Source organism: Lissotriton vulgaris, chromosome 3_1, assembly GCF_964263255.1.
Source record: "Lissotriton vulgaris chromosome 3_1, aLisVul1.2, whole genome shotgun sequence".
NCBI lineage: Eukaryota > Metazoa > Chordata > Amphibia > Caudata > Salamandridae > Lissotriton > Lissotriton vulgaris.
The window spans coordinates 1,855,188,194-1,855,207,576 of record NC_141689.1 but is presented as its reverse complement, the minus strand read 5'-3'; the positions used below and the strand labels follow the sequence as shown (position 1 = coordinate 1,855,207,576).

Sequence of the window (19,383 nt, the reverse complement as noted above, 5' to 3'; positions counted from 1 at the left end):
TTTCCCCCCGGTCCGATGATTACACAGCTGTGGTTCATTCCATCTATAAAGCCCCTATCCCACTGGAAGTCCGGAATTGAATGGCTGCATTTTCCTCTTATAACCTGTTGTTATGTCTTGATTTTTCTGGTTTCACTGGTGTTTGTCCTCTTGGAAATGGCATTTCTGAGGGATGTCGGTGGCCTTTCCCAGTTAAATCCCTGCCAGCTCTACTAACTGTGACAGTTTGTCGTATTCCGACTGTGATTTCACCTGAAACCATGGTGGTAAATGAGGACCAAAAAAAAAAATATATTCTTTAAGAAACTTCACAAAATCTGACTCATGAAAAGTACCCCCATTGCTTCTGGTTGTTGCGGAAGGCTTCCTTAACCCCAATTTATCATAGCAACTTCAATATGAGCTGTTATTGGTAACATAAGGGCCATTTTGCAGCAAACCCCTAATAAAATTATTACAATTCACAGTATGATATAAAATTAATGGTGCAATTCAATATAAAATCAAGGGGGTATTTTCTGTTGTCAATAGGCCTTCAGCAGACGCTCTAAACTATAACCTCCATACTGTTGATTAAAGCGATACAATCCATTCATAATCCAAAACTCACACTTTGCTTGCAGCTCCCAATGATATTTACAGCAGAAGCTCTTGGTAAAATAAACGCTTAAATTCTTATACTAATTTACAGAATCTAGTTTGGTAGGGCCTAACTGTGAATAATAGGAGAACCTCTTCCTGCAAAAGCTAATACCCACAATTTCTGAGATGATTTTAATGCAGTACCTACTGAGTTCATCTAACTGTCTCTGTAAACCAATGAGCAATTAATCCACAGCCAATAGGTTATCCGCATAAAATAATAACATATGATGAATATATTCTTGAATGCAACACAAACTTTGGTACATATGGAGTACTGCAGGGTTCTTTCTTGTTGCCGTCCGTTCCAATATGTACATAGCACTGCTGGCTAAATTTTTGGCAAACCATAGGCCTCAAAATGTATATCTATATGAAAGGCCCCCTTATATTGTTAAGACTGTCTAACAAACCTGTCTAACAATCATGAGACTTTCTAATATGTTACTACCTTTATCTGGGGCTTCAACCACTTAAACCTGAACGCAGAAAAGACAGAGACCCTAGTTGTCAATGGAAATCCCAATTTATGGCAGCCCACTTATTTGCATTCCCAGTTAGGCCTATGTCTTGAACCATCTCCTGTAGTCAGTTCAGTTCAAATAACTTTATTTCGATTCCACAAAGAATTCATAAAAGTATACATCAATATAAAAAAAAAACACCAGCTACAATAAAATCACAATACATATTTACATGATTCTACAATAAAACCACGGTACATAATTACATGAATCTGATTTTCATAAACATTCAATATCGGTTTCTAATCACAAGAGCTGATCTAATAAAAATCAGTACAGCATTACAGATGTTTGCAGTTGACAAAGATAATAAAAATTCATATCCTTCTTTATAATAGCACGATCCAAAGGATAATAGTAATGGTCTAATAAAGGTATTTCTTGGGACTTTATACAAAGTGCAAAAAAGAATAAGGTGCAGAGTGTTTTGCGAGACCTTATTATTACAGGGGCAACAAGGTAGCTTCTCACTCCAACCCCCCTGCTTTGGGAACGCAAAAAGGAAGTGTACCAAGAGTACCAAGGCGAAACCTTGTCAGATAGAAACGCCATTGCGTATTCATAATATATGATAAATAAAAGGGTCGCACTAGCTTTCCCCGGACCCGTAATACATAATCACTGTTCTTTAAGAAACCCAATTTAGAGCTGTAGGCATATTTGATGGTTAACTTAGCGTCCTTATTAATCATGCCAGGGTTTGTAAACATGTTGCCTAACCCAATCTTATAAAGGGTATCTCTGACATATCGAAGCCATGGGATTTCCCTGTAGTGCTCAAGTTTAAGGCAATCTTGTAGGATATCTTTTGTCAGTTTCAATTCATCAGATTGCCAAACTTTAGACCATAATACTAATGGTGCTACATGTATAATGTCACTTGCAAACTCAATACCAACCTCCCCGTGGCAAAAAATGTTTGATGTGCCCGATGGGACAGATAGGAGACGTTTTATAAATTTATTTTCCATAATCTGTAACTTTTCACAATTTTGTGACCCTCAGACACCAGCACCAAAGGTCATAGCAGAAACACATTTAGCTTTATACATAGATATTATTTCTGCTATACGTCGTTGTCCTAATTTACTAGCAAAGCGAAAAAGAGCTTCAATTGACTGTGTAACCTTTTGAACCCGGGCTAATATCAGAGGTTCCCAGTTAATTTTTTTATTAAAAAGGTTTCCCAAATAATTGAAGTTATCAACTTTCTCTATATTTGAATCCCTCACCCTGTATTTGCGGATTTTAACACTTTTTGGACCGCAAGTCATGGCAAAAGATTTAGTAAAATTGACCCCTAGATCTAAATTTCCCATAAACAAATCAAAGGCATTCAGACAAATCTGCATGCTATTGGGAGTAAGGGCCATTAGGACAGTGTCGTCTGCGTATGACAACATTGGAATTCTTTTACCATTAATCTGAGGAAAATCAGCACCGGTTTCTAACAAAAACGTTCTTGTCCGTTCCTATAAACCAGAAATAAAAAGGGGGCTAAAATACATCCCTGGCGGACACCTTCGGTAGATAATATAGGTCTAGTTTTCTCTCCCCCAGGGCCATATCTAATTCTAACCATTGTGGCAGCGTGAAGCCTACGGAGCAGGGTAACCAAAGACTCTTCAAACCCCATAGACTCCATCATCCGCCACAATTTACCCCTACATACCGTGTCGAAAGCACTGGACAAGTCCATGAATGCCAAATGAATAGAACTATTCCTGGCACCCATGTACTTGCCCATGATCAGTGCTAGGTTTAAACACTGCTCGGTAGTTCCTTTCCCTCTTCTAAAACCATTTTGGGATTCTACAATAACCCCCGCTGACTCTGCCCATGTTTCAAGGCGAGCCAATATCACCCTACCCATTAGCTTACATGACGCGTCTATTAATGATATTGGCCTATAGCAGCGTGGGTCAGACTTGTCACCCTTTTTAAAAATAGGTACCACAACTGCCTCTTTCCAAGAGGTCGGAATGTGCCCCAGCACTATTGCCTTAAAAACATTCAACAGTAATGGGGACCAGGCCTCCAAATTATGTTTAAAAAGATCCAAGGGTACTGCATCAGGGCTTGGGGCCTTTAAAGCAGCCCCCTTGGTCAAAGCTAACTTTACCTCCGTAAGCGTTAATGAGTCACTGAGCAATTTTGCTGACTCCATATTGAAGTTATAATCACCCTCTCCCGTGTTAGCAGTCAACAATATCTCATTTGGATTAAAAATTTTACTATAGTGAGCTACCCAGGAGTCTTCAGGTATATGCACTCGGATGGTATTATCTTCCCCTGATTTAAAAAAAGGCCTATTTATTATCTCCCAAAAAAGCCTATTATCCCTTAGATCAACCGCTTTTTCCAAGTCTTCCCATGCTTTGATCCGCAAATCATTTTTCCTCTTACTGACTGCCTCACTATATCTTTTCCTGGCTGATCTAACCAATTCCCTATCACGTGGGACTCGGCGTAATGCCTTTGTTAAATGTGTTTGGGCAGAAGAACATTCAGCATCAAACCATTTGGGCCCTCGATCTTGTTTCCTCCCCCCTATCTTTACAAGATGTGAAGCGACATTTCCCAGTAATAATTCAAAATTCTTAATTATGTGATCTGGATCAGATGTAGGTGTCAGACAAATTTCTATCTTATCCTTATTTTCCTTAAAGATATCCGCTTCCAATTGCCTCACATGTACTTTATCCCACCTTAAAGTGACACCCTGATTTTGGCTATATACTATAGGATTTTCCAAAAACTGGTTTTTTTCGAGAGCCAGATTAAAGCTCAAAATCAGGGGATTATGGTCACTAGCTGGGTTCGCCTCAATTTTAAAATCTTTCAAAAAATGGGAAAAACCCTTAGACACCATGGCAAAATCAATTGTACTCATTCTGCCCCCTGTACCTTGAAAAGTGGGTATATTCAATGCACCAGAAAAGCTAGACATATCCAGGATACATAGATCATTGTTCATGACAATAATATTTAGAGCCTCCCCTTGTTTAGAATGGGTAAAATGAGCCATAGGTTGGTCAGTTAAATCCATCAGACCACACACCCTGGATCCGCTGAATTTACATAGCTCACAATTAAAATCACCTAACCATATAATAGAAAGAGGGAAGACCCTGTTTGTCACCTTAACAATCTCTTCCTGTAAATTATCAATAATTACGGTTACATGGGGATCAAATATATTAGAATACCAATTTATGAGAAGAAGGGTTTCCCGAAATAGGTTCTTGATCATAAGTAATTGGTACCAAGGTGATTCCACCACTTGGCTCACATGTATTAAGTTATGCTTTACAGAAATAGCTGTCATAAGCCCGCCCTTAGCTCTCCCTGCTTGCGATAGTATTGCACAAACATTAAACATTTGAAAGCCATCCAAGCTCTGATCCACAGTGCTCCATGTCTCCTGGAAGCAGGCAATGTCAAAAGAATCAATATAGTCTAGCCAGACCGGATCCTCTAGTCTTCGCCCAAGGCCGGCTATATTCCAAGAAATTAAACGAAAACAGCTAGCCTCCTCTCGTTTCCCTTCTTTTCTCTGTAGTGATTTCACTATAGGATGAGCTAAATCACACCCATCTACCCTATTTCCTATACCATTTGTTGCCACATCAGCGTTAAGAGTATTGATATCTCTAAATGTGCACGAGTTGGCTCCACACCACTGATCTAAGTCAGGATTATGATTTGGTTTATACATAGATCCCGTATTCCCTTGAACAACATCATCTCCATCACTACCATAGATTACAGAATCATTATGTTGTTCACAGCGGTTTTGGCGTCTATCACTAGCCCAAAGGTTCTCCACATCATTTGTGTTATTATTAGTTATTGTCTTCATATCCTCCCCCGGGGTAAAATCATGGTGGGACACCAGCGCAGGCAACGCGTCCTCGGCCAAAGAAGAAAATGTAAACTTTTTGTCGCGGACTGATATTTTTTGTTGGGAAGTTAAATTCAGTCAGTCATTTAAATCCATAGGAGTTAATGGATGGAACATATTTGATAAAGGAATATTCCAAAAATCCCTTGGATTTGTAGGGGGGTAATTGTTTGAACTAGAATACATATTAGGGTGATTTAGCGAAGGGAAAGAATTAACATTTCTGTTAAAATGGGTGGAGATAGGCTGGTTCATAAATTGTTTCCGATGATAAGGGAAATCCAAGCCATGTCTCATCCGAGGTTTAATCGAAGAGAACATCATGTTTTCCGGGTAGAAGTATGTCAGATTCCGGGTTGACACTCCTCCATCACTACTACCCAGAAACCAGTCGCTAATATAAGTGACCACCCTATGATCCCGGAAGTTAACAATAATCAGATCACCCTCTATGTCCTTAGGGCGTATGCCCACCCAATGACACCTTCTGACTGAGACAATGTCTCCATTCAAGTGTAAAGGTAATGGTCTATTCAAACGTAACCAGTGAATGACTTTATTTTTTCAACTAATATTTGATTCCACAATTCCCTCTGAGACAACAGGAACGCCTGTTAAAATAATAACAAAATTAGAAGAGTCCGGAGGCAAATCTACTGTGTTTTTATAGTTTGATTTACCTCTATTAGAAGAATTTATTTGGGTGGAGGGTAATCTATTGGTATGAACGGGCTTCGGAACCACTGAACGAGTCTTTTCTTTACTTATGGCTTTTGAAGCTGTGGTGACTGATGTGCCAGTTAATGTAATGGGATTCTTATTAGCAGGCACGTTATTTGGTTTCATAATAGGAGTATGTTGCCTGCTTTAATTGTTTTCAGATTGTTTAGTTATAGTTTTGTTTTCAATTGGAATCTCCTGTAGTCAATAACTTAGGTGTTAAACTTGATAAATCGCTTACAGTTAAAAAGCAATCTCAATGGTTGCTTCAATAAACTGCACATTTTTTCAGAACATTTTCCCATTTTTAACTGAAGCAGAAAAAAGCTAGATGTGATGGCCATTTTCATGTCCAGATTGAACTATGCTAATGGGCGGTATCTTACTTGACTCAACTTTAGATCAGAAAGCTGCAAGTAGTGCAGAATGGTACAGCATGGCTCGTTCTAGCCGTGCCTAGGCTTTACCTTCTTCTTTGAAGGCCCACTTCCACTGGCTGGCTATAACTGAGCATACACAAATAAAGGTTCTGTGCCTCATTTTTAAAGTTCTTAATAGTTGGGCACCAAACGTTTTGGCAAAAAGGCTTGCAAAATATTGCCCCAATTGTAGTTTCTGATCACAAGTCAAAAATCTGTTCACTGTCCCCAGACTAGGATTCAGAAATCCACGGGGAGGATGTGAGGGTGGCAAAGTTTTTCCTTTTACATCTCTAAACTTTGGAATTCTTTGCCTGATTATTTTTAAGGGCAGAGACAAGATAACATGCGTTTCAGGAAACTGTTAAAATCCTGGCTCTTCAAACAGCCATATTAGGTGTAGTGCTGTCCGTGCTCTCCTTCTCATAGATCGCCTTGAAAGCCTTGGGTGAGCGTGTGCTTTTAACTTAGCTATAACACACCAATTGTTAGTGGAAAAGCTTTAATAGGCTGTAAACAAATGGTTTTCCAAGAATAGTGCATATAAATTCGAAGATAGAACACAGCCTTGATTGTAATCCATTTCCATGTTTGTTAATAATTCTACGAAACACCCTTACTGGTCGCTTAGCATAAAACATTACTAGGGCTAAGCTTTGTATTCCTGGGGCCAGAATCCTGGGACAAGTATCCTGGGGCCAGCATCAACTGCCCGGTTGGGCCTAATTGGTACTGTAGCTCGAAATATGATAAGCAGAGGCCTTAGTAACCTCCTCTTGCACCTAATCCGAAGATGCCTCAGTTCAGTCTATACCCTCTTCCACAGGCACCATCTCCACGTCTGTGTGTTATTTACTGCACCACTGCCTTCCCTTAGGGGCATGGTTCTTCCTGCTTCGAGAGGCACTGACTGTATTAGTGCTATGATTGGCATCAGTCTTTGCAGGATCTAATAGTGCCCTTACCCACTGGAACTGGCCCCAACAGTGACACAGTACAGCCTGTATCCTCCCATGCTTGTTCTAACGACATCTTTCACACACTCATTTTTGCTGGCCTTAATCTCTCCTCTAGAGAGCCATTAATGAGAGAGGAACCAGGGAAGGACTTTCATATTTTAACTTATAAGCCGGTCAACACACGTGATGCCCCCTGGGCATTGATGCCTCCATGTATATGTAATATGACCGATGGGCATTATTATTGTTACATCTTCGTCCATTTCGTCATTACAATCTTCAATTATTGATATGGTCCCACCTCGATCAGTGAACAATGGAACCAAGAAGAATAGACTCAGAGTGATGGAATTACGGTAAGTAATTAGAAAAGACCCACAGAAGGTTCAGTGCTACCAATACAAGAGGTATGAGAGGCCTCTATATCTCAATTAAGGCTGTCTTTTACTATCAAAGTCAGGACTGAGGGACTCAACTTCCATTAGAGTCTGTGGCACTCTTGTTACACCACTATTGAGGTATGTAAAACGTGTGTACCTACGGAAATCTTTCAGTTCACCAGAAATGTAATTCTCTTTCCCCATGACTGCTCATGTCTGGATACGCCAAGTCGTTGTTTCATAGTTTTCTTAAGAAATTCTCGAACCATATATTTCAGAAAGGGGTGCAATCTAAATAAACAGGGACATAATTCCTTACAATTAAAAATATGCTCACTTGTAGAGAATGCGTCAGATCACACAAACTGACTGGAACTTGTCAATCCTTGTCAGCCTGGCCTCCCACCTGTGGCACCTATTTTCGAAAATGGTAAAATAAAAGATGTGCTGTGGTCTTTACCGTAGCACGTGGATGGAGTAAGGCTGTGTAAGCATGGGATACTTGTTCCGCAGTAGCAGACTCAATTTAGTTGTAGAAGCACAAACCTATGTCCCAGATACAAACCAGTAGGATGCGAAGGAATGTGAGCAAATCAATAAAGCCTCCATCAGCACAAGGATGACGCTGACATAATTCAGCTTTCTCAATGGCACAAGCACAGAAATCCCATACACTATCCATAAAATAAACCAAAGTCACTTTGGAAGCTAGCCCAAATATGACCTCCCTGTGGTCAGGTTTATAATAGGATATAGGACTGTACTAAGAACTCTGATCACCGGCGCAGTTTGGGAGCAGACTGGCAATATGTACCAGCCTTCGTTTCTCCAAGACCATGAAAGACTGTTTGCTGGCATCTTCCGACTACCCACTAAACATATAATGAGAAAGCAAGCAGCAACAATGGCGATTAAATTGGTGAAGAAGTGTGTAGCCATTAGGTGGATGAGTCATATGTTGGAATAGGCATAAAGCCAATGAGGAGAGGGTAAAGTTGGAAGAAGACCTCCATACTGTTGTTTTTACAGGCACTACTGTATCCAGTGGGCCTACATCTACCTTTACATAGGGGAAATAAGCAATATATAGATATGGAATGATCAGCTCGCCTGGCGACAGGTATAGGTAATTCAAAGTCCCTGGATAAATACTCTTGGAATGAATAAGAATCACCCAATCAAACACTCACTGCATGGATTTGGTTTATGTTGGTACTGAATATTACTAAATTACAAGTTTTATTCCAATTGTAACAGTTTTTTCACATTGTATTACATGATACTTGTAGGTGATGTTTATTTCTTTTTGAAAAGCAATTAAAATAACTTTCAAAAAGGGAACATTAGCCAGTTTCCAAATATGTGCCTTTTGTGAAATATGATCAGGTTTGTAAACAATCTGTTTACCTCCTCAGTGTGCTATATGTTCTTACTACAAGGACCTTTCATTAATAATTTCCATATAAAATTAGCTTTCAGTTTTATTTTGATCATTCTTTTCAAAGAAGCTTTAGTTACTCTACGAGACCCTTAGCTCAGTGAGCAACAACCCATCTTCATTCAATGCCTGTTCATCTCTATCAGGGCACGCGTCTGCCCCAAACTAAGCAAGATCTTACTTTCCGCATTCCGGGCTCACAGGGGTGGAGAAGCCCTATCTGAAGCTAATACCCATCCTCATTTTGGAAGCAGGATTTGTGCAACCAAAGTCATTTGGCTTTTTATCCATTAACACTTCTAGGAGTGTATTTTGGGAGTCAGTGAATGTGCACAAGACCCTGGAGACAGCTGGGACCACTAGGTCTAGTTTTGTGATATCTCTTTTGTAAGGCTCACAATGCACACACAACTTGACACTGATGTGGGTTCACATCCCATTGGCATTATACCTCTTTGCAGAATAGGTTATAGCTCCAGACATTCTAGTGTCTGATCTTGCAAGGTGCCAGCAGAGTATGCTTCTATGTCTTTTTATTTAGCCCCATTGGAATGAAGAGTTTGCCAAGTGATTCTTTCGAAAAATCCTGGTGCAGTGGATGGAGGTCAGAGAGTCTCACCACAGGCTACTGATGTTCCACAAGAGCCAATTGCACCTTTGAAAACCTGTTTCTTCATCCTAGCAGACCTTGACAGATAATCTGAGGCTAGGTTCTAGAAACAGAGGAGCACATTAAGGCACAGAGAATGCCGAACAGAACATTCGCCTGGAGTCCTTGAATACAGATGCCTTTCTCTGACTCAAAATCAGATGACAAAAGCTACACTAAAACTGAAGGACTTTCTCTCACTGGCATCAGATGGCAAAAGCTACATTTAAACTCGGGGACTTTCTCTCACTGGACTTCACATGACGAAAGCTAGACTTATACTGTAGGACTTTCCCTCACTGGACATCAGATAATGGTTTTCTTTGCTTGCTTTTCCGTTGCTGGTGAGAAAAATCCCTGAGTGCTCAATCTATCATGAAATTCATACAGGCGTGATGGCTCATTGACCCAGTATCTGGCTCCATTACATGTTTTTATCAGGCATTTTCTTCCAGGTCAATGCCTTTAAATATGTCACTGTTCTTGAACATGTTATTTTTAATTTTTTTTTTTTTAGTTTAGGCCACTCCTTCCAAAGTGTTGGTTAAAGCACCATAATAACTTTAATGTTCCCATAAATTGTGAGCTATTTTCTTATTAACACTTTTAGCAGCTTTGAAGCTTGTTGCTTCGATGTGGAAAGGAGAGTCTGCATCCACTAACAAGCATTAACATGCCATCAGGTTTGGATTTAAAGGAATGTTGCATGGTAATGCGAAGCATTACACGTAAATAGCATGGTAATACATTCGTATTTCTAAGGAAGCAAATAACTGTAGAATAATACTGGTGTAGGTTAAAAGGTCAAGTGACAGTTGCACTGTCAAGCCAGACCTAAAAACCCATGGAGGTTAATGGCTGCCCTCCTAACAATTTGTGCTGCTGCCAGGGAAAACAACTTACATGATCTAATTATCTTAACACAAACACAACAGCGAGTATAGGTCAACAAACGAAAACGAGGAGGCACCTACTGGGCCAAGCTACAATAGGGAATGCTGCAGAATACCCCGTTGATAACATTATACAACAAATATGAATTCAGCCATGAGGGGCCGCTGTTGCCTCACTAAGGCTCCCTCTCAACATATGGCTACTCAATTCACCTAGAAATGATCAGAGCAAAATTTCTCGTTGCTCCGTCAAGAACAGACTTTGCCAGGCTGCCCCGGGCCTCTGGTTAGGAACACAATAGATTTAAACCTATTCTGAATTTTAATGCGACAGTTCCATCTATAGGTTTGGTAAGTCTGAAATATATGGATAGGCGTTGATTCCTGCCATGAAGCTTATGCTTATAGATTGTCCCTTGAAAACATCACGTTACTGTACATAATAATATTCAAGACAGTCCCACGTTGAACTAAGGTTGTCTATATGTTTGCTTGTGAACGCTATGCAATCTTGAAGTCTAAATTATTAATTTTAAAGTTAGGTTCATAGATTTGGTAAGTATTTTCATCATGCACACACATAGGTATTCCTTTGTTTTCATTAACATTCATTGTTTTTGATGTAACAATGCCATTTTTTTACCACGCTGAAAAACACTGTACCTTGACTTTCAAAGAGAGACTGTAGGTAGAGAGTCCTTTCTGTTTTTGTCCTGATAAAACTGTCCAGCTTAACTGATTTCACTGAAACAGAACTCCTCCTCATTTGGGTGACTGCTTTTAATTTTGCACTAGAAATAGCACTTAATAAATGACCTGGATGCTTTCTTGATGCAATTTTTTATTTGTTTACGTACCTTGCTGATTCTATGATTTTTACTGTGAAAAGAAGTGTGCTGTGGATGATAGTAAACGCTACACACTTGGTTGACAGGTTGCTGACCACAACTTATGTTTGCTATGTGGGTTGCAGAATCTTCTTGCTCCAAAGTTACTTAAACATGCCCTAGTTTCCAACCTCACGCATGCCCTTTATTTGTCAGTTCATGTCATTAGCCTCCGCCTTTACTTCAACACATAGGGAGAGGGGCAGTTAGTGGTGCCAGTATTAGGGCACTCACATTTATATTCTTTACAGGCAGAGAAAGTGTATAGGAGGTATCTGTAGGGCCATCTTCTCCTTAGATCAACGCTCACTAGAGTGACCACCTCCCTCCAGGTCATTACAGACGCGGTTTCCAGTCGTGGAATTTCGTTTGATAAGCTAATGTCTCATTGGTGTTGTACCCTTGTTTTACTTCTATTGAAGGAATTCGACTAGCATGTCTAATATGTGTCCATAATGAACAAAAGTAATGTGATCACCCTACCTCACACTTACTCGCAAGCATGAAAAGGCATAAAAGACAATCTGCATTTGAGGAAGAGGCTAGGCCACGAACGCAAGGTGCACTCATGAGGTGTATTTTTGATTTGCATGGTGTGGAAATAGTACTCTCTAATGCTCAATTCTCATATAGTAAAGAGATTGTTTTCTAATTTTTGCCGGATACTCCTAGTTCCAGGATTTTTCTTGTTTTTCACATTCAGATGAGGATTTCCCATGCTTTCCTTTCTGAATGGAGTACTTAAATTAAGTCTATAATAATATTTTTTGAAAGAAGGAGAAAAACATAGTAAAACTCTGGCAAAAGGAAAAAATAAGCATCAAAAACCTACAAGAGTGAGATAAAGAGACAGGGTGTGTAGGGTGATGGAAAAAAGAGGCATGAGGTGGAATGAAAACTAGGCAATCTTGGTGTCTTGTGGTGCTTCCTTTGGGCCCCTAAGAAAAATGTGTGCTATTGCACTTATTTTTTTTGTCCCAAGGTAACCACTGGTTATAAAGTTCGGAGACTGTATAGGAAGCTAGGATTGTTTGGGTAGCGCTGTTATGTCATCGGCGGAGGCTCTAGGATTCCAGAGATTAGACTACTAATTGTGGATATTGCCTTAGCAATGCAGTGTAAAAGGTCCTTGAAGAGGTGGGTTTTGAGATCCCTTCTACATTAAGGAAAATAAACCACAAATCATTCAACAGAGGAAACATAACCTAGGAAAATTAAGCCTTTTAATGTGATGAAAAATAAAAGAGGAAAAGAAGGAGCTAATTACAAACCCACCTAAACGTTATACCAAAACTGAGAACTTTCTAGATTTTCAGGAGATATGTGGTCTGTGGAGGGGCAAAACAGATTTACAAGTATGAAAACCTAATCAAAGTCAATTACAAAAATATTAGATTCAGAGTTACATCGCCGCCGTGCCTACAATTCTTCAGATATTATGATTGTTTTAAAATATATTTGTTCAATAAAAAATAAACCTTTTCTAAATCATTTACAACAGTCCCCTTTATTATGAGCTTTCACAAACATTTATAAGAACTATTGTTGCTTGAATCTCTTTAAGCACGCAACGCAGCAGTCATGCAACACTGCTAGGTGCAATCATGTTTTATCAGTATTAGTGAACCCCCTTCCTGACAAAATGGAACATTAATTTCAGATATGTGTTAGTTAGTTATTAGCCCACGACAAAACAGTGAGGCAGTATGCAGTATACAGTAGCTTGAAACCAGAAAGCCTGGCACCGTACCTTTACTGAGTGGTTGTGGAAGTCCGTCACAATGATTTCGTTGTTGTGGTTCACCGCTGCAAAATGAGGACCTAAGGAGAATGTAGTTAGAAAATGAGACTTTAAACACCAACTATATTAATCATAAGTAAAGAGGGTAGGGGGAAACTATTTAGTAGTAACAGTAACCATTCATCTGTGAATATGTCTTCCATTATGCATTTTTAACTTATAACATATTCATTGGTCCAACTTCTATGAAGACTAATTAGGCAAAAAAAAGAAATTGAGCTCACACAATAGCTGCTTATATATTGCTCACAATGTTCCCCAAGATATCCAGGTGTTTTATTTTTGTATCAAAACTTCTATTACAAAACAGATGATTAACCTCAGAAGGATTTAGGCTGAGCCAACCATCTTGATACAATTTAATAAGCTACTAATTCACATAAATCAATGCTATCTAAACAGGATGCACAGATGCGTGTATATGGTATTTCAATAGCGGAGACCTAGTTAGCCAAAATGCAGCAAAGCACTGGGCATTATGAACAAGCAGATGACAAGCATTGAGCCGAAGGGTAAGGTGAGATGGAGCTGGGTTCAGGATAGTTTGTGCATAATGTTCTTTAAAAGATGAGCCTTCAATTATTTTCTAAATTGGTGCCCCTTTTGCCTTCTGTATCCCTCCCCGCTCCCGCCTCCCAGCTGCCCCGCCCACCCGCGCACTTGGCCTTATATGGCGACCGTGCGACGCAGGTGAGTGTGACCCACTTGTGGGACACCCCCGCGCCGCACGGCCACCAGCTGCTGCGTGTGCCCCTCTGCCCTGCCTAGCTGCCTCGCTGCCTGTCGCGCTGCCGCTGACCACGCCCCCTCCTCCAAGAGGCGCGGTCCGTGCCTGCCTGCCGGCTGCTCGTTTTGGTGTTGAAAGTATTCCCTTGACTTTGTGACTTTGTGCTTCTCCTTTTTTTCCTTGTAATTGTGCCCGTGTTTTTGTCATAGTAATCTGGTAATTGTGCCCGTGTTTTGCTATCTCCTTCCTGTCTGCCCGCCTACCTCGCCGAGCCCCGCTCTCCCTCCCCGATTCCTGCCACCGCCGCTTAGCCCCGCCCCTTTTGCCTTCTGTATCCCTCCCCGCTCCCGCCTCCCAGCTGCCCCGCCCACCCGCGCACTTCTCCTTATATGGCGACCGTGCGAATGCGCAGCGGTCACGCGCAGCGGGCGCGCCGATTGTGCGCCGAAGGCGCGCCAAAGGTAAGCCCGTCTGCGCCCGTCCGCGACCGGATCGCGCCCAGCGCCAGGACCCCTGGCCCACGAAGACCCCGACCTACCCGCCTGACGTACTCCGCCGCCACCCTCAGCGCACTCAACACCGGTCGACTCCCAGAGTGCCACCAAGCCACACCACGACTCACCCACGGACCTTTCAGCTGCCACGCCTGCAAGTTCTCCTGCATCCGGACCTGCCCCGCACCAGCAGCCGCCAAGCCGAACACCAGCAGCACCCACCTCAAGTGCATCCTGCTCAACACCCGCTCCGTCCACAGACACGCCGTGGAACTCTGGAACCTCCTAGACGCCACAGCCCCTGACGTTGCCTTCCTCACGGAGACCTGGATGAACGCCTCTTCAGCTCCCGACATCGCCATCGCTATCCCAGAGGGCTACAAGATCGTCCGGAGGGACCGCAACGCCAACCAGATGGGAGGAGGCATCGCCATCATCCACAGGAACACCATCCGTCTCACGACCAGCACCGACAACTCCCTGACCACCGCCGAACACCTGCATTTCCAGATCCACACCGACCCGAACACCACCCTCAGAGGCACCCTGATCTACCGACCCCCGGGACCACGCACACAATTCAGCGAGGACATCGCCGACTTCGTCAGCCCGCATGCCCTCCCCTCCGCCGACTACATCCTCCTGGGGGACCTCAACTTCCACCTGGAAAACAACAATGACCGCAACACCAGCACCCTGCTCGACAACCTCGCCAATCTTGGACTCAAGCAGCTGGTATCCACCCCCACCCACCTCGCCGGACACACACTCGACGCAGTCTTCTCATCCTGCAAAGACATCGACTTCAGCCACGCCACAGAGCTTCAATGGACGGACCACAGCTGCGTCCACTTCACCTTCAAGAGAACGACGACCCACCACAACCAGCAACAGGCCGCCCGCAGAAGCTGGAACAAGATCACAGCAGATGTGAGAAAAACAAGGACCCCCTGGGTACCGATAAGGATTCCTAGGGCAGGGTAAATACCTATGTGTGTACAAAACCTAGGACATCTGCATATTATGGACGACCAAATTCGTTTAAAATAGCAAGTGTGAAAAATAAACAAGGACTAAAATTGTATACAGTATATAAATTTAATATATATTAATAAAAAATCATATAGACAAGCAAACTATATGATAGGGCTAAAAAAACAGTTCATAAAAGCCAAAACACATATATCATATTCCACTATAAATTCTCAAAATCATACATATAGTGACAAAAGCAATACATTCATGAATATAGATAATAATAAAAACATATAATCATAAAGTAACTCGACGCGCGTTTCGGCAGAAAAACCGCCTTCTTCAGGAGTGTCTGTTGGTAATCTGGAGAGGCAAGTTATAAAGGTAGCTGATAAAAAATCCTTTTTAAATGTGTTAAAATAAATATGTGAATTTGTGAAAAGTACATAGACGTATATGACAAATATATTCTTTCTGTTTTTATAACTTGCCTCTCCAGATTACCAACAGACACTCCTGAAGAAGGCGGTTTTTCTGCCGAAACGCGCGTCGAGTTACTTTATGATTATATGTTTTTATTATTATCTATATTCATGAATGTATTGCTTTTGTCACTATATGTATGATTTTGAGAATTTATAGTGGAATATGATATATGTGTTTTGGCTTTTATGAACTGTTTTTTTAGCCCTATCATATAGTTTGCTTGTCTATATGATTTTTTATTAATATATATTAAATTTATATACTGTATACAATTTTAGTCCTTGTTTATTTTTCACACTTGCTATTTTAAACGAATTTGGTCGTCCATAATATGCAGATGTCCTAGGTTTTGTACACACACAAGATCACAGCAGACCAGCTCGCCACCTCCCTGAGCCAGCACCCTCCTGCCAGCTCAGCGAACCCCAGCCACGCCGCCAACAACCTCACAAAGTGGATCAGCAACTGCGCAGACGAACTCGCCCCGCTGAGGACCCCGCCCAGCAGACCCGGCAGCAAGAAAGCCCAGTGGTTCACCGACGAACTCAAGAGCTCCAAGAAGAACTGCAGAGCCCTCGAGAAAGTCTGGAGAAGGGATCCTACACCGGACAACAGGACCACCTTCAAGCTGGCCACCCGGAAGCACCACCAGCTGATCCGCGCCGCCAAGAAAACTGCTTTCAAGGACCGGCTGGACAACAACGCACACAACTGCAAGGAACTCTTCAACATCGTGAAAGAGCTCTCCAACCCCAGCGCAGGAAACAACGACATCACCCCATCGCAAGACCTCTGTAACTCCCTCGCTTCATACTTCCACAACAAGATCGCGGACATACACAACAGCTTCAACAACCAACCAACGCACACCAAGACCGAACAACCACCCCTCACCACCACCCTCCACGCCTGGACTCCGATCAGCACTGAAGACACCATCCGCACGATGAACTCCATCCACTCCGGATCACCGACCGACCCCTGCCCTCACCACGTCTTCAACAAGGTTGACGCTGTCATCGCACCCCACCTGCGAGACATCATCAACACATCCTTCGACACCGCCACCTTCCCTGAGAGCTGGAAGCACGCCGAACTCAGCGCTCTACTCAAGAAACCCACAGCGGACCCCACTGAACTCAAGAATTACCGCCCCATCTTGCTCCTCCCGTTTCCAGCCAAAGTCATCGAGAAGACCGTCAACAAGCAGATGGCCGCCTTCCTCGAGACGAACGGATCCCTCGACCCCTCACAGTCCGGCTTCCGAGCCAATCACAGCACCGAGACCGCCCTCATCGCCGCCACCGATGACATTCGAGCCCTGATGGACAACGGAGAATCAGCGGCCCTCATCCTCCTAGACCTCTCCGCAGCATTCGACACTGTCTGCCACCGCACCCTAGTACAGCGCCTCAGCAACGTCGGAATCCAGGACAAGGCGCTGGAATGGATCATCTCCTTCCTCGACGGAAGAACACAGAGAGTCCGTCTACCACCGTACAAGTCAGAGGCCACCGATGTCATCTGCGGCGTCCCTCAAGGATCCTCCCTGAGCCCCACCCTCTTCAACGTCTACATGAGCCCCCTCGTGGCCATCGCACGCCAGCACAACCTCAACATAATCTCCTACGCCGACACCCAGCTGATCCTCTCCCTGACCAACGACCCCGCCGCCGCCAGAGCCAACCTACACGAAGGGATGAAAGAGGTAGCCGAGTGGATGACGACCAGCCGCCTGAAGCTGAACTCGGACAAGACGGAGGTCCTCATCCTGGGCTCCTCACCCTCCGCCTGGGACGACTCATGGTGGCCTCCCGCCCTGGGCACCGCACCCAAACCGACAGACCATGCACGCAACCTGGGCTTCATCCTGGACTCCTCCCTCTCCATGACCAGGCAAGTCAACGCCGTCTCCTCGGCGTGCTTCAACATCCTACGCATGCTACGGAAGATCTTCTGGTGGATCCCCACCGAGACCAGGAAGACCGTCACCCAGGCCCTCGTCACCAGCCGCCTGGACTACGGCAACGCCCTCTACGCCGGTACCACCGCCAAGCTCCAGAAGAGACTCCAGCGGATCCAGAACGCCTCAGCCAGACTCATCCTCGACATCCCACGAACCAGCCACATCTCCGGACATCTGAGAGACCTGCACTGGCTCCCCGTCAACAAAAGAATCACCTTCCGCCTCCTCACCCACGCACACAAAGCCCTACACGACCAAGGACCGAGCTACCTCAACAGCCGAGTCAACTTCTACGCTCCCAAACGCCACCTCCGATCAGCCAACCTCGCCCTCGCCGCCGTCCCCCGCATCCGAAGAGCGACTACAGGAGGAAGGTCCTTCTCCTACCTGGCCGCCAAGACCTGGAACTCCCTCCCGACCGACCTGCGCCTGACCCAAGACCACCTCTCCTTCAGGAAGGAGCTGAAGACATGGCTGTTCGAGCAGTAGCGGCACCCCCCCACCCCCAGCGCCTTGAGACCCTACGGGTATGTAGTGCGCTCTATAAATGTCATTGATTGATTGATTGATTGGAGAAATCCTGATGGATACGGGGATGTTGTATATAGAGAAGCTGCAGTTTTCAGATGAGAATATGGTTACTGTTGCTACTGTCACAAATAGGATTATTAGTTTAGGAGGAGAGCACCCCTACCAACTCAATAAACCCACTCTGATTAGGTCAAAGCACAGTTCAGAGAGAATCTCTGCTCAATCCCCCGATAGCTATGGCACAAGCAGCAAGCAATCCCCAGAGAAGTGTGTGCTAATTTCAAGTAGTACCAACAAGTTTAAAATAAAAGTACACAACACAGTAATATTCTCAAACCAATTTAAATGAATAGAAAAAAATGTAATGGACAAAAAGAAAACCAGATATCCAAAATAGGTTTAGGGAAACACTGAGGAAAAAGGCATCTAGAAAATTCAAGAACTATGGAGAAGCAACAATTCATGGTGGACCAGGACCCAGGTGTCATTTCAGGCTGACTGAGATGAAGTGGAGGTTGGCTACACAAAGAGGATTGCCCCAGTCAAAAGTGTTACCTTCAGACTTTGTCTCCAACTGCTAGGAAAACTTCTTCTGGCCAGTCCTGCAGCTCTTTGCCCTTAAGCGCAGGCTTCTGGGCACCAGATCTCTCACCAGCCAGTCCTTTTGCTTTTTTTCTGTCCCTGAAGCAGGAGGCCTCCCACTTGACCCATAGAGAGCAGTTCTAGTGCCTTGGTACCCGCATAATTAGGAGTCCTTGAGTCCCTGTGTGAGTCCTGGCATTCCAGCAGGAGTCAGAAGTCAGGATTTCTTCATTAGATGGAGTGCCATAAGGAGGTGGTGGTTAAAGTGCCAGATTTATTCTATGCACTAGCCAGTGGCAGGAAAAAACCTACCACCCAAATCTTAGCTATTTTCTTCAAGGCCCCTCCTCTTTTTGCAGCTTTCCCTCTTTGCATTACTGTGAAATTTCAACCTACAGATTTCTGC

General features: G+C 43.4%; 1 protein-coding gene across 3 annotated transcripts in view; it reads right to left on the bottom strand.

The window, feature by feature from the left end:
- TRIM2 (tripartite motif containing 2) overlaps nt 1-19,383 on the bottom strand; it is a 460,803-nt gene that overhangs the window by 47,875 nt on the left and 393,545 nt on the right. For all 3 annotated transcript variants that reach the window (XM_086962313.1, XM_086962314.1, XM_086962312.1), the window contains exon 10: nt 13,166-13,236. In XM_086962313.1, the coding sequence (XP_086818439.1) occupies nt 13,166-13,236 (71 nt within the window). The remainder of the gene's footprint in view (nt 1-13,165; nt 13,237-19,383) is intronic.